The sequence below is a fragment of the Arachis hypogaea genome, chromosome 3, assembly GCF_003086295.3.
Source record: "Arachis hypogaea cultivar Tifrunner chromosome 3, arahy.Tifrunner.gnm2.J5K5, whole genome shotgun sequence".
NCBI classification, from domain to species: Eukaryota; Viridiplantae; Streptophyta; class Magnoliopsida; order Fabales; family Fabaceae; genus Arachis; species Arachis hypogaea.
This window is the reverse complement of record NC_092038.1, coordinates 133564197-133579384: the sequence shown is the minus strand read 5'-3', so window position 1 is coordinate 133579384 and position 15188 is coordinate 133564197. Positions and strand designations below refer to the sequence as shown.

Here is a 15188-nt window from a genome sequence, read left to right as displayed (position 1 = left end):
AATATATTTTTAATTATTTTTTCACTTATTTTTCATAATTTTTATATTAATAATTTTCATTAACTATTTATTTTTGTGTTAATTTATTTTCATAATCTTTACATTTTTATTTTAACTTATTTCCATGACTTTTTATTTTTATTTGTTTTCATAATCTTCATTTTTTTATTTTTATTTGTATTCTTATTTACTTATTCACGTTAATTAAAATTACTAAAATTAAAAAAAAGTATTTATATAACGATAACAAAATTAAATAATAAAATAATTAAAAATATAATTATCTCTATAAAAAAATTTAATTTTTTTCTTAAATATTATACTTATAATTAAAAGTATTAGATAATAAATTTTTACTATTTGTAAACATAATTATTATCATCGTATTGTAAACATAATAAATTTTATGTATTAATAATTTGACTATAGCAATAATAAATATATATTTTATATTATTATTAACATACATCATTCTCTTTTTTTTTTTTTGGTTTCTTTGTAAAAGCTCAAAACAATGTCCTGCACGTTCTTGTTTTCTTAATTCATTTAAGAATGTAAAATTCAAACAGTTTTCATATTAGAACATAAAAGTTTCAACCCAATTTTCAAACATTATAATCAGTCACACCAACGTCTACATCAACCTATCAATCTGCAATGGCAGTCTTTTGTATTTACAGTTCTCCATGCAAGTTAAAAGAAGGACAACGTCTACATCAACCTATCAATCTACAATGGCAGCCTTTTGTGTTTACAGTTCTCCATGCAAGTTAAAAAAAGCAAGCCACGCATTATTGCCTAATGTACACACCTCACTATCTACATGTATGGATATTTTCCTAATCCACACCACAGAACTTTCCTTCTTTTTATAGGTAAAATTTACATCAATGATGCATGTGATAGCATAAATTTTCAGAACAGATTGGCCAAATTTCAAACACACTTGTCTGATGCTTTGAATTAGGTGTTGAAACTTCCATCGATGACCAGCACCACCAGCACATGGTAAGACTTAGGAGAGAGGAACGGCAGCTCCATGATGCATTCATATAGAAATCTCTTTGCCCAACCATAATAATAACATTGTCAACAGTCAACAGGATGAATTTGTTAGATGAATTCATGAAAAATCAGACCGGTAAAACATGGACGTTGAAAAGAAGAATGCATACATTCAACATGAGCCGGGGTTATGACACGTGGATTGCTGAAACCTGAATTTAGGATATTAACTTAGGATTAGGATAATAATAATAATAATAATCTTGAACTGTGTCTACTTCTGAACTCACCCAAAAACATCGCCCGCCGCAACTGCTGAGCTCATCTCAATTAATATTTTTCTTTTACATTCAATTTAAATCCAGTCCACTTCAATCCTACTACGTCGTCTTACATTGTCAACGAGGAAACACCACCATCCGAACCGAAGGATTTTTACCATGATCATAGATCCGAAAAAATATACATGTTTTTTCATTATAATAAAGTTTATATTAACCAACTTGCATTGTTTTAGTAATTAATTTACTAATAGTTTGTTTAAGCAGGCGTTCATAATTCGAATTATGCATATAGCAACTTATTAGCGGGTGAAAATTTCTTAAATTGAAATCCAATCCGTGATGAATTAGTCTTTAACCGTGGGAATGAAAAATAATAATAAAGTTCATATTGTGATCAATTTTCCGCATTTGAATTAATAATGCGGGTGTGAATGGAATGAAATCTGTTGAACCAAAAAGGCAATACAATTCCAAAACAGTTGAGAAAACTAAGGATCGGATTTCTCGACGAAGAATAATCCTCATTGATCTCATATACAAGAATCCAAAATACTAGTTATCATATATAATAAGTATTCTTATTAATCCTAAAGTCTAATATTTGACTACATCATTCTCAAGCTATGCATGACCATTCCCAAGCCTTTTGAATTTGTAAAGATGATGATTTGAAGTTCTTTAACACACTCTATCATGGAAGGCCTCTCATTACTGTCACTACGAACACATCTTGATGCTAAATTGGCAAACATGAATATAGACTCCAAAGTGTAAGAGTTTCGAGCCATCTCTGCATCTATCACCTTTCGAAGCTTCTTCCGGTCATTTAGTAGGTGTCTCACCTGCACAAAATAGAGAAAGTAAATTCCAGCAACATTTTCAACATGTCACTTCATGTATAAGCTTCATACAATACAAACCTGGACCACAAGGTTCTGATCATTTGGACCTTGGTTTAGATCTACGGCTCTCCGTCCAGTCAGAAGCTCCAGAAGAACAACGCCAAAAGAATAAACATCACTTTGTAGAGTGAGTTTTCCGGTCTGTTAGTTGTAACAACAAATTAGTTAAACAATCTTGGAAAACTGGATTCAAAAAAGAGATATGTTTTAAACTTATACCGATGTATACTCAGGATCAAAATAGCCAAAAGTACCAAACACTCTAGCAGTTACATGTGTCTCTTGTCCTTCTGGCATTAGTTTAGCTAGCCCGAAATCAGATATCTTTTTAGAAAGGAAAAAAAAAATGTAAAAGTGAGTTTTAACTAATTACACAAATTTTCCCAAGAAAAGACATGACATATAGAATGTACCTTTGCTTCAAAATTGGAGGTTAGAAGAACATTGGTGGATTTGAAATCTCTGTGAACAATAGGGATCCCAACACAAGAGCTTGAATGCAGATAAGCAAGTCCTTTTGCAGCTCCTAATGCCACTTTCAGCCTTAGAGGCCAATCCATTTTTCTTTCCCCAATTCCTAAAATATTAATTAGGCACTGGTTAACAAACAATATTGAGTGTGATTCTTAGTTACATGGGAGACTAATCATACCATTCAGATGATGTTGCAGGTTCCCATTTTGCATATACTCATATACTAAGAATCTGTGCTTTCCATCAGCACAGTAGCCAATCAAGGAAACAAGATTTGGGTGGTCTAGTCTGCTCAATATGTCCACTTCCACCCGGAATTCGCGCTCTCCTTCGGCTTCTCTAATAGCTGGCAGCTCCATCTTTTTTATTGCTACAACCTTCAGAGGTGTACATGTTATCATGCTTTGTTAATTTAGATCTATATCACAAAGTTTTCGAGTCATTCAATAATATCTGTATAGTTTTTGATATAACAAATTGGATTTGTTACCTCTCCTGAACGCAGAGTTCCTCTGTATACCTTTCCAAATCCACCTTTTCCAAGAAGATTATCATCACTGAATGAACATGTTGCCTCTTCCATCTCCTTGAGTGTGAAAACAGACGATCCATGCCTCTTTTTTGGAGCTTGTGGCGCTTGATCTTCCAGTTGCCAAAACTCTGCAGGCCTATAAATCCCTGAATGAAAGAGCAAACGTATATGAACATTCCAACATGAAAGAAACAAATAAGAAGAAGAGGAGAATACATACAAGGGTCTGTATGATCTTGAGACTTGCTTCGACGGCGCTTGTTCCAGGCCGAGACCAAACCAAATGGCATGATGATTAGTATAATGGGTAGTTCTTAGACAGTTCTTACTTTGTTGTTATATGACTTAAAAGTAATCAAAATGGAATGTGATGAAGAACGCTTCAATTTGATTTAAATGATCATAATTCCCTTGAACATTATTGGTAGCTAGTATATGTAGACTAGTACAAGTAAAAATCACATTGCAATAATGCAATAGTAGTTGGTATGTACATTATTAAGAGAGAATAATACTACTACTCAACACAAGGAGAGAACCTGGTTTTTATTGTTCTTGGTAATGAATGGAAAAAGAGAGAGACATGTACTTTAAGCAAAAGAGAAAGCTGATGAGGAAAAGAGAAGTAGGGACTTGTTGCTTCCCTTTGACAAGGAAATGGAAACTGCACTCCTCATTCTCCATTTTGGTTTCTTCAAAAATTTGTTTTTATTAGATTCATTGTATTTAACATTTTAAGTCTCTGTGAAAATCCAGTTCAATCGAGTATAATATAAAGTTTACATTATTTTCTACAAATTACAAAGTCATCCAAGAAATTTCCATCTTATATACTCATTGTAGGTTAGAAGGGCATTTTCCTTGGTTGTCAATGGTCTCCATCGCAAATGTAGTTTTTACCTTGTTCCTTAATATTTCTCCTGTATGGTGTAACCGTCATTGTTACCATTAAAGTTTGTCAAAATCACCAATTGACTATGATTATGATTTTCTTAAGTAACAATAGTAATCCATGACCATCAATCTTGGGACCCAACAACTAATGATCTTTTTTCAGTAATCACCATTATGCTTAGGGCCTTAAAAATGTTTCTATAACTTGTATTACAAGAGGTGTGTTACTATAAAATTTTTAAGAATAAAAGAATTCAGGAGTGAATTTTATGTGAAGTTGATAATTAAAAATTATTAAATAATTTGATTAAATTTTTATACTCAATTATCAACTCTGAATTTTAGCCTTGCAAGAATTCAAGCATTCAATAACGTTTGTATTACAAGAGTGACGTCTTCTAAAAAACCGGAGCAAACAAGACGGGCGAACCGAAAAATAGCTAATGTCCACGAAACGGTGAACCGGAATCGGACGGTTTACTCGGACTACTCAACCACCAAGCTCCTCACTGAACTCCATCTCTTATCCTTCTTCTCTTCTGCTGATCTTCGTTCCCTCCTCCTGCAGACTGTCGCCGGGACACGTCCCTCAGTCAGCCGGTGCCGTCCTTTCACTGGTTCGTGTTCGTCATTTCTTCTCTTCCTTGCTTCTGTTTTATTATTTTCTTTTCTGCCTTGTAATGTCGCTGCTGTTGCTTACTTGCTTCTGCAATGACCTAATTTTCGTACCTTTCTTTGGTCGATTTTTTCCGCCTTGTACTTTTCCTGTTGCTGCAGATTAAATTTGCCGCCCGCTAGTTTTTCTTTTTTGGTAATTTTTGTTTCTTTTGTTTCCGTTAATCTTTTTTCTTTTTTCTGGAAGTGTTCATTTACACCGTATTTTTATTGAAGAATAATAAAATAAAATAAAATGGAACCTTGAAGGAGTAGGTTGCAGAGGCAGAGGTAGAGGGAGAAGGACTGAAATTGGAGTCGGTGGTGAGGAAGAGGAACAGAGTGCGGCGGCGAAAGTGCGGTCCTGTAGCTGTGCCGCTTGAAGCAGTGGCGAAGAGAAGTTCAATTGGACGGAAGCCATTGCTTTATTTTTATTTCCTTAAATAAAAAATAAAATTGTCACATCAAATCAACGTCAAGAATTAATTTCAATAAAGCAATCCAATTTCAGCAACGAAACATAGGTAAAAGCCACAACTCGGATTGGATATTTTATTATTTTCAATTCTCTACACTTCCGTTCCGTGTTCCGTGTTCCAAGAGAAGAACTTGCTTGTGTTCCGTTTTTGAGCTACGAGCTTCAAATTCACTTGAATACGGCCAAGTGCCAAGTAAAAGTTTACTATATTGTAACTAATAATTATTCATTTCTTTCTTCTTCTTTTTTACCCCCTCAAATTTTCTCTAATTGAATCTCCAGATGAGTTTGAGTGCGAGCTATTGTGCAAGTTACGGTCTTCGTCTTCGACCTTGCGGAGTTGCAAACTGCAATCTTGAACGACATGGTTTGTCTCCTAAGTCTGAGTTCCATTGTTCCATTACGGGTCCAAGTTCATCATAAATGAAAGACTTTTGATTTTAATTTTTTTAGATAGTAGTATTTGCTTATTATTATTACTGGTTCAAAAAAACGTGTTAAGAAGCCTCAGATTTTTTTTTTCTTTTCATGGCTTTGTTAGCTTTGTATAGTTGCAATCTTTGTGCAGGAAAAATGAGTTATTTTATTTTATTTTTTATTTAAGTTGGAGCAATGTCACTGTCAAATTCTCAAAGGTGAATCTTATCATGAAGAGTGTAAAAGTGACATCCTGTTATGCATTTATTAAAAAATTGCATTTAACAAATTACATTCTGCAGACCACTACTTTTGTCATGCCTACCTGACATTGCTTGGTTGGATATCAGCACACAATTTTTCTAGGGTTTAGTTAACATGTTTCTTAGGGCACTATGTTAAGATTATTAACTGAGAAAATTTATAGAAAATATGTAAAGTTTAAGTTTTCAATATATTTGTTATGTATTTATTAAAAAAAATCTCAAATAGTAATCTTAACATGTTTTCCTATTAAATACTAATAGTGTGAAGCAATTAAACTCTTGTATTAAATAGTGCTGCTATTTTGGTCATCTGTTTTCCAGCACACTTTAAGAGCATACCATGAATCACTAATAGTATGATCTCTTTTTATTTTGTGTCTAAAAGGCAGGAATATTGTTCCTATCAACACATCGAAGGAACTTCCAAAATATGACAACTGTCTTCAATCAAAGTTGAAGATTGGTACTAGCAATAGTGTGAAGACATTAATGGGTGCTATGGCAGGTACTATCTTTCAACCTTTGCTGGATTCAATCGCTACATCATGTATTATTTTATATATATCCTTGCCACATTTCTAACAAGCTAAGACGTTATTATATGAACAAAATGAAAAATGCTTATGTAAATCTTGTTTTTATGGATGATTCTCCTAATAATCCAGTAAAAGTTAAACAATCACAGGTCTTGTGCACAGTTGTAAATTCATTTTAGTTGTTTTGGCAATGGTGAAACTTGTAAGCGACAAGATTTTTTGCACCTTATATTTGCCACTTGGGTTGGATAACATATATGTAATTTTCCTCCAGGCTAAATCCAACATTGAGATGTGAAATAAAGAATGCAGTTCTGCTGTTTTTTTTTTTTTTTTTTTTTTTTTTTTTTGCAAATTGTAGATCTCATGTTGTCACTGCATAATAGGCATTCTCTCTGTCAAATCCTTACTCTTTTTTTCCCCGTTTGAAAACTGATTTGTGCTACTCCTATGACATGGATGATGAATTTGGTTGATTGTATTAGTGAGTGTTTCTTGTTTTCTTCTTTTTCAGTGACACACTTGATTGCTCCAGTTGCTGCAAAAGCTGTAAGTAGGATAAATATATTGGTCAGAGGTTTTATGTTCTTTGCATCAATCACTACTAGAGCTATTAGGTCTTTACAGTCTCCCTTTTGATATGTGTTCATGTGTGTGCTTGAGCACACGTGTGCATCATGCATATGTTCAAGTAAACCTTGTTTATTGCATAACTGAGCGAGAGATTGAAGAGAGCAGTCAGTTGTTCTTTTTGCTTTGTTTTCTTTTATGCATGAGATTTTAGACTCTAAGTTGCTTGCTTTTGTAAGCCAATGACAAATAGGAAAGCTTATTTATTGCAGTTGTTCCTTGAATATCCCATTGCTAGATAATTTCTACAGATTAGTCATTATGTTGTAAATTATGATATTGTGTATATTATGCATTGAGTCCATAGTTAGGGTATATAACTCAAGACTAAATTATTTTACAGGAAGTAGCTGCTTCTGTTTATTCTTTGGCTGATGCAAACCTAAGTGACTGGTTTGGAGGTTTATTGTATTCAGCTGGGCAACAGGCCAATGAAGCTGTTCAGAGTCAATTATCTTCTCCCAGTTTCACTAGGTGTACTGCAAATCCCTTTTATGTATTCTTTTGGCCTTTCTTTTACTTTATTTCCTTGTTATTTTCTAATACTGGATGCTCATGTTTATGGTTTTCATATGATAATTATTTCTATCTTTCTACAGTTTGGCAGTAATTTTTGGGGCAGGGCTTGTGACCAGTCTTTCTCCTTGTACACTCAGTGTCTTACCGTTGACCCTTGGTTACATTGGTATGCTTGCTACTGTGTGCATTCTCAAGTATTTCTTACCTTTCAGATGCCTAAAATTGTGAATGGGAATCTGGCAGGGGCATTTGGCTCTGGAAAAAGTAGAGCAGAGGTAATAATCTAACACACACTGTATGACGTTTCACGTTCGAAGGGGGGTGTGGATAAAAATTATTCTTTTGTTCCTGTCATCTCATTTGGTATAGAAACCTTCAAGTCTCTACTTATAGTACAGTACACTTGTAGCCCCATTTTCCTTAATAAAAATTAAATTTCTTAAATGAAGTTAAGGTGGCATGTGTTTTCATTCAATCCCAATGGACTCTTGTATTGGAGAGGCATGTTAGATGTAATAATATTCAATCCCAATGAAACTTTTAGGAGATGGTTTATCATTTATGATATTGAAGTATAGCTTGTATTAACTCAAATAACCATCAAGGCTGTGGAATAAAACGTTTAAAATTATTGTATAGTCACCCTAGGATAACATAAAACCACTTATGACCCTTGTATCCTCTTTAAGAAATTCTCTGTTGTGACTTCATTATCCTCTTATAATAGTTGTTAACGACTTGTGGATTGTCTGGCATGATATATTGAAAGTTTAGAACTTCAAAAGTAATTAAGCAAGTCCATTGCCATGAAGGACTTGATACTAGCAAAAACAAATCCTTGGTGTTGGCGTGATAATTTCCCGTGACAGAAAGGGCCTTGGATTTCGATTGTCCCTGATTTTGGTTGTCTATTGATTCGTAATTTGGAAGATTTCTCGAATTGGTCATGTGGTTTTTATTCCATCACATGGAGGGCTCTTCCATGCTAAAGCATTACTAAGTGTTAATTTGGTTTTGTTCAATTTAAATTGTCTTTGGTTGCTTATTTATATAATTTCTTGGAAATTTTGGCAACTTTATTTAATTTGACAAGAGTTAGGAAAAGAATACTATTCCTCCAAGTACTCTCTTTTCACACGAAAACATCAATAGGGAATATTGATAAGCTGAACCTTGGTTTGTAGTTTTTTGGGCTAGAGAGAAATGATGTCTTATGTTTCTGCATTTTAACATTCACATGGTCCTTGCAATTTTGTAGCAGCACTGAATTCAAATCCTTGGATCTCTTGTTGAGGCATTCTATTCTGATATTTTTTTCCATAAACTGCATATTTTGGCATTTCATGTATGAAAACTCTCAACGTGGCATCATTTCCTCCTGGCTCTAGTAGTCTTTGACAACCATTATTGGAGTAAGATAGAAGAATGAAACAGTAATGGAAGGGAAAGAGCTGGAGTGATATCAGTGAGATATCACCAAATTTCCCAGTATGTTTGTATTATTTACTGAAAGAACAGCATAACAAAGTATCAGGTGTTTGAGGTACCTAATTCTCTCGTAGTCCTAGTCTAATCCAACCTTTCTTAATGACCTCTCACTACTTCCCCATAACAAAATGCACACTCTCACTCACTTGCCACTTGTCAGCTAGGAAAATTAGTTACAAAACCCACCCTAGCCAATAGTTTATTGAATTAAAATTAAGTCCCTAATTTCTAGTTGGCTGGGTACCTAACATGGTCTTATTTCTTTCTTGTTTCTACATGTTTTTGGATCAATTTGGCTAAGGTGTTCATACATGCATATATGCTGAATAATAATGATGCTTTCTCCCTGCTAGGTTATTGGGGATTCAATTGCATTCTCCTTGGGTCTTGCAACAACGTTAGCCCTTTTGGGAGTCGCTGCATCATTTGCTGGAAAGGCTTATGGACAGATAGGCCAAGGATTACCACTGGCTGCTTCTGGTTTGGCTGTAATTATGGGTCTGAACCTTCTTGAGGTACTGAAACAATTTTTTTCCCCTTTAAAATTAAAAAATTTGTGCCCCTTGCCTTTTTTCTCATTTATTTCAATTTTGCCTCGAAACTGTAATGATCTTAGTATCTTACTCTTACTTGGTAAGGTTATTCACTGAATATTAAAACCAGTTATTTATTATGTTTATTGTCCTGATAAAACCTTCAACTCTTCTGAAGAATTCTATTAGATTAGGCATTCTCAAGTGGAGAATTTCGGCTAAGCTTCTCTAAGCTCCATAAATGATACTTTGGACATATAGCTAGCCAATTTAGGATTCAACACATCCCCCTGCCTCCATTTTCTTTTTCTTATTTTCTCTGTGAATCAGCTTTAGTACTATATAGGGAAGGATGGCCCAAACTGTTGTAAACCATATATTAGGCTTAGCACTAACCTGGCCTTTTACAAGCCTCAAGTCCTCAACTTTTTTATGGTAACCAACACCTAAGCACGAATTTGACCATTTACTATTAGTAAATTTGTTACATTCAAATTGTATATTTAATTCAATTTAGTTTTTTACGGAATGAGTTTGATGTCTACTAACTTCTTGGACTCCCATTTTAAAACCAGTCAACCATAAAAATTTTTGACAGGATCTTTTATTTTATTTAATTTTTCGATTAATCTTGAGCAATTTTGCAGATCATTGAATTGCAGCTCCCCTCGTTCTTCGACAGTTTTGATCCACGTGCAGCAGCTGCCAATTTCCCATCAAGTATGTTGGTTATCTTACACACACTGGTTTCTCCACTATAAATACGAATTCAGAGCAATGTTGCATAATGAGAAATTCTGCTATCAGGTGTGCAAGCATATCTGGCTGGGCTTACATTTGCTTTAGCTGCCTCGCCTTGCAGCACACCTGTACTGGCTACCCTTCTAGGTTATGTTGCTGCATCCAAGGTATTTTTCATTCTCTTTTACATGTTCACTATTGACTATAGCATTCAGAAACCATTATTACTTGCTCATTAGTTTATAGTTAATAAGTTGAAAAGCTTCTTGAGAGGCATTTTTATGTATCTTTTAACAGATGTTAATGTTATTTTGGTCTAAAGATTCATGGAAATGTAAGATCCTCCATATCTTGAGTTGAATTCTAAATGTACAGTAATCTGGAATTTTCACTATATTTTATAGAGTTTATATCCAAATAACTTGGTAATAAATACTAGATTTTTAACACAGACAGAGACAGATATAAAAGGCACGATCTCTTTCCAAAAGAGCTCAACAGGATTCGTCTCACCGACTTTCTTAGTAAAATTTGCTTAGGACTGAACGTGCTTCTCTCAAGCTAACCCTGATTGAGTTGTTTCATCCTCTGGATGATCATTAAATTGATGCTTAATTAATTTACATTGGATTTGATTGTTTATTTTCTTACGTCTAATTTTTAATATCTGGTCATTCTGAATAAAGTAAATATTGATATCTTGATAGGATCCAGTGATTGGAGGCAGCTTCCTTTTGACATACACAACTGGTTATGTTGCTCCCTTACTCTTAGCTGCTTCTTTTGCTGGAGCATTACAGGTTCTTGCTATTTTTTTCAATTCTCCTTCTTTCTCCACCCCCACACCCCGTCTTTTTTTTTAAGAGAACAACCTTAATACTCGGGATAATCTAACTCGAGTCTGTATTAACAGAGCTTGCTTTCATTTCGCAAGTTCTCAGCATGGATCAATCCCATAAGGTAATTCCTGAACGTCTACTTAGAACAACAATGGTACTCTCATTTGTTGCGAGTTTCAAAACTTTCTGCGTTTGTGATGCATGTTACAATTTGCTTGTCTCACAGTGGAGCAATGCTGCTAGGAGGTGGTGTGTATACTTTCTTAGATAGGCTCTTCCCTGCAACAATGGTGATGTAGAAAATTTCCATGCTCTCAACACATGGCTTACTCGAAACACGTCGTATATATCATACAATGATGCAAAATTCAAAAGAAATTGAAATTCAAGTGCAAGTGCAAGATTTACTGTATTCTACAGTTCCTTTTTTTTTTTTGGGAAAAAGCCCAAAGCTTAATGAAAGTTGACCAAAACTTGTCATAGATAGTGTTGTTAATTGAGTTAATCGGTATATTGTACTTAGCGGATCCAAATCTATTATGTATTATTTAGATCACTATAATCTTTTATTTAAAAGAACTACTTTAAGTCTGTTGCAGTGTTGCTTGCATAGTTGGTTTTTGATTAGCATGGCTTCCCTTAAACGGATCACCTCTATTGTCTTATTTGGAAATGGAAGGGGTGTGGTAAGCAGTTCATGAAAGAGACAACTTAAATAAAAAAATCAGGGTCAAATCAAACTAGGCATAGATGACATTTTTTGTTAGTACAGTTGAACGAAAATTGTTAAACTTAATTGTTCAAATTTAAAATTATTATTATTATTGAATATTAAAATTATCTATGAAAGATTATGTCATTGTGTAACAAAATTTCCTAGTATGTAAAAAAAAAATTGGTTCGTTTAAAAAGAGTTATCTAGAAGATAGATAACTTGGTCAAAAATACCATGTACAGTTGTACACTTAACACCAAATCAATTATTATATATTAATGTAGTGTTTAATTTATTTTTAATGTATATTTTGTATTTTAATATGTATTTTATATTGTAGCTGAATTTTTTTGTATATATAATATAATTGAAATTTTGTTCAGGGAGTTTTAAATTGACTTTTGCTCTTCTATAAAGTAAATAATTCCATAAATAACACAATTTCGTCTATAATTAATTAACCTTGCAAGTTGCAGCCCATTTAGATCCATATGTTCCATCATATGTAGTATGGTTGGTGAAGCAATCACTTCATTAATTTTGCCTGGAATCTTATCTTCTCTGTCTCTTCATATATCTGCAATTTTTTATAGCACTCTCATAAGTCACAGAACAGTTCTCTCTCTCTCTCTCTCTCTCTGAACCAATAAGCATATAAGGAATGACTGGTGTTATTGGAAAGCTTGAGGCAGAAATTGAGGTGAAGTCGAATGCAGACAAGTTCTGGAATGCTATCAGGGATTTTGCAACCATATTTCCTAAGGCCTCACCATCTGTTTACAAAAGTATTCAGATTATTCAGGGTGATGGCAAGGCTCCTGGCTCTGTCTTCAAAACAACTTTAGGTGAAGGTATGTATATCTTTTCTTTTTTTTTTTAAAAAATAAATAAATAAATGATACATTTATAATATAAATAAGAGCAGTGTTAACAGTCAGAAAATTTTATTATTTGTAACTATCAATTAGTTATTATTAATATTTTTAGTGATTTGAGATTATATTCAATGATGTAAAATTACTTTTTTTTTTTTATAGTTAAGTGTTGTTCAAATTTTAATGAAAATACTGTCCTACTTTTTTTATAAATAATTTTGCACTGTTTATTTTTATTAATATAATTATATACACTTGCTCCCCCCAAAAAAAGCTTTCTACTACTTCAAACCCACTCACTCACTCACTACAAAGTATTCAAGTATATGTCTATCTCCTAATTTCGCTAGGTAATCAATAAAGATTCTACCAATTTTTGTTTATGGCTGTATTTAATACGTAATTAACAAAGATTCTATCCATTTTTGCTTATGACTGTATTTAATAAAAGTATTTTTGTGGATGTGTCAAATGAAGGTATCTTTTTTATGGTTATGTTTAATGAAAGTGTTTTTATAGATGTGTCTCCTAGATATATCTCTTTATATGTATGTTTTCTAGAGGAAGTGTTTTTGAAATTAATTATTGTTGTCAATAAATTGACAGATAATATATTGGTACCCTATACTTTTCCTATTTGACCCAATTGATTTTTTACTCTACCAATATCTGGTTTTTAACCTATGTTGGGCCACGTTCCTTCTGTCTTGCATTTGAACCAAAATAAACAATAAAATGAGCATCAATAATTTCAGTGTAAGAGATGATTTTGTTTGATTAAGTTGTTTTTCCCCAGGCTATGAACTTGTGAAGACAGTCACAGAAAGAATTGAAGATGTTGATGATGCAAAGAGGATAATAATTTATAGTGTGGTTGATGGTGAACTCCTTAAGTACTTGAAGAGTTACAAGGGATATATTAGTGTAACTCCAAAGGGGAATGATAATGGAAGCATTGTGAAATGGTCGTGTGAGTATGAAAAGGCTAGTCAAGAGGCTCCTGAACCTATTTTTATCAAAGAATTTGCAACCAACGTCTTCCCGAAGGTTGATCACTATCTTCTAAGTGCATAAATTTATAATGGGTTATAATATATATGCAACAATAATGTGATGTGTTCGTGTAAGAATAATGTTGCATTGACGTATATGCGTGTAAAATACTGCGTTGATCAACATCTCATTCATATTTTTTTTTTCCAAAGATAATAAGTTATATTTCCTTAATTATTAAAAAATAAAATATAAAGATGTTCAAAAGCAGGATATCATAATAGGAGGTGGAGAATTTTTAGAATAATACACTGAACGTATTCATTTAACGGTACATAGTAAAAAAATGAAGAAGAATCTTAAAAAAAAAAGAATAATAAGTTAATTGTTGTGATTAGGATGGATAAGGATGATGGATGCCCATTTATGAGTGGCACATTTTTCCTATGTTAAAAGAAATAAATTCTTAGGATAAAGTAAACTCAATAAAATTTGAAATGAAGTTTGAAAAGTAAACTTTGTGTGTCTATAAATACATGTACTGAGAGAAAGAAGTTACACACAAAAGCAATAAAAACATAATTCTCTCTCTCTTTCTCTCTTTATATTTTTTTATTTTATATTTGTTACATCTTCCTTATTTATTTATTTAGTTATTTTTATAACACGTTATCAACATGAGAATCTGACCAAATTTTAGGAAGACTTAGATAACAAATTTTCATTATGTTAAAACTCTCTCATCTTGAATTTAATATTCTTGATATATCTGAAAACAATTATTTATCATGGATATTTGATACTAAAATCCATCTTGATTCAATGGATCTTGGAAATACCATTGAGGCTGAAAATAATACATCCCAAAAGGATAAAGCCAAAGCCATGATTTTTTTTCGTCGTCATCTTGACGTATGATTGAAAAATGAATATCCTACATTAAAAGATCCTGCAGATATGTGGAAAGACCTTGAAGAAAGGTACAATCATCAAAAGACGGTGATACTTTCTCAAGTCCGATATGTTAGAGAAAACTTTCTCAATCTTCCATGCCTCGAATATGCTCGTGCAGTAGTAGTATCGAGAAAAAAGATTTAAAAAATATTCTGAGTTAATTTCTTGCCTTCTTGTTGCTGAACGCAACAATGGATTATTTCTAAGGAATCATAAAGTCTACCCAGTTGGCGCCACCCCATTTCCTGAAGCAAATACGACAAATCATTACCTCAGAAGAGGTAAATGGCAAGGTTTTAGTAACAAGAAAAATTATGAAAGGAAAAGGAATTATGTTCATAAAAGGATCTCACCAGAAGTGGGATAAAGAAAAAAACAATTGGCAAAGTAAATCAATTGAGCATAAATACTTCCGTTGTGGTGGAAAGGGCCATTCGTCACGTACCTGTCGTACCCCAA

General features: G+C 33.1%; 3 protein-coding genes across 11 annotated transcripts; 2 read left to right on the top strand and 1 right to left on the bottom strand.

The window, feature by feature from the left end:
- Positions 1-1660: 1660 nt before the first annotated feature.
- LOC112733950 (probable serine/threonine-protein kinase PBL28) lies at positions 1661-3872 on the bottom strand. Of its 2 annotated transcripts, XM_025783092.3 has the most exons (7): positions 3418-3872; positions 3156-3343; positions 2844-3042; positions 2605-2768; positions 2411-2515; positions 2210-2332; positions 1661-2131 (listed from the first exon to the last, which is right to left on the bottom strand). In XM_025783092.3, the coding sequence occupies exons 1-7, from the start codon at positions 3485-3487 to the stop codon at positions 1895-1897; spliced, it is 1086 nt and encodes a 361-aa protein (XP_025638877.1). In that variant the 5' UTR covers positions 3488-3872; the 3' UTR covers positions 1661-1894. The 2 variants fall into 2 exon arrangements, with proteins under 2 accessions (XP_025638877.1, XP_072089681.1); XM_072233580.1 differs by lacking the exon at positions 2411-2515 and having other exon boundaries at positions 3418-3757.
- Positions 3873-4446: 574 nt separating this feature from the next.
- LOC112733949 (cytochrome c-type biogenesis ccda-like chloroplastic protein 2) lies at positions 4447-11783 on the top strand. 8 transcript variants are annotated; one of them, XM_025783088.3, is made up of 15 exons: positions 4451-4708; positions 4869-4902; positions 5022-5269; positions 5506-5590; positions 6292-6411; positions 6957-6991; positions 7416-7546; positions 7672-7757; positions 7835-7866; positions 9433-9594; positions 10260-10332; positions 10420-10520; positions 11061-11153; positions 11267-11313; positions 11419-11783. In XM_025783088.3, exons 4-15 carry the CDS (start codon positions 5506-5508, stop codon positions 11489-11491), a joined length of 1038 nt encoding a protein of 345 aa, XP_025638873.1. In that variant the 5' UTR covers positions 4451-4708; positions 4869-4902; positions 5022-5269; the 3' UTR covers positions 11492-11783. The 8 variants fall into 8 exon arrangements, with proteins under 8 accessions (XP_025638876.1, XP_025638873.1, XP_025638871.1 ...); XM_025783086.3 differs by having other exon boundaries at positions 5016-5269; XM_072233582.1 differs by having other exon boundaries at positions 4601-4708; positions 5016-5416.
- Positions 11784-12289: 506 nt separating this feature from the next.
- LOC112733948 (MLP-like protein 423) lies at positions 12290-13958 on the top strand. Its single transcript, XM_025783085.2, has 2 exons — positions 12290-12758; positions 13579-13958. The coding sequence occupies exons 1-2, from the start codon at positions 12569-12571 to the stop codon at positions 13854-13856; spliced, it is 468 nt and encodes a 155-aa protein (XP_025638870.1). The 5' UTR covers positions 12290-12568; the 3' UTR covers positions 13857-13958.
- The last annotated feature ends 1230 nt before the right edge of the window (positions 13959-15188 follow it).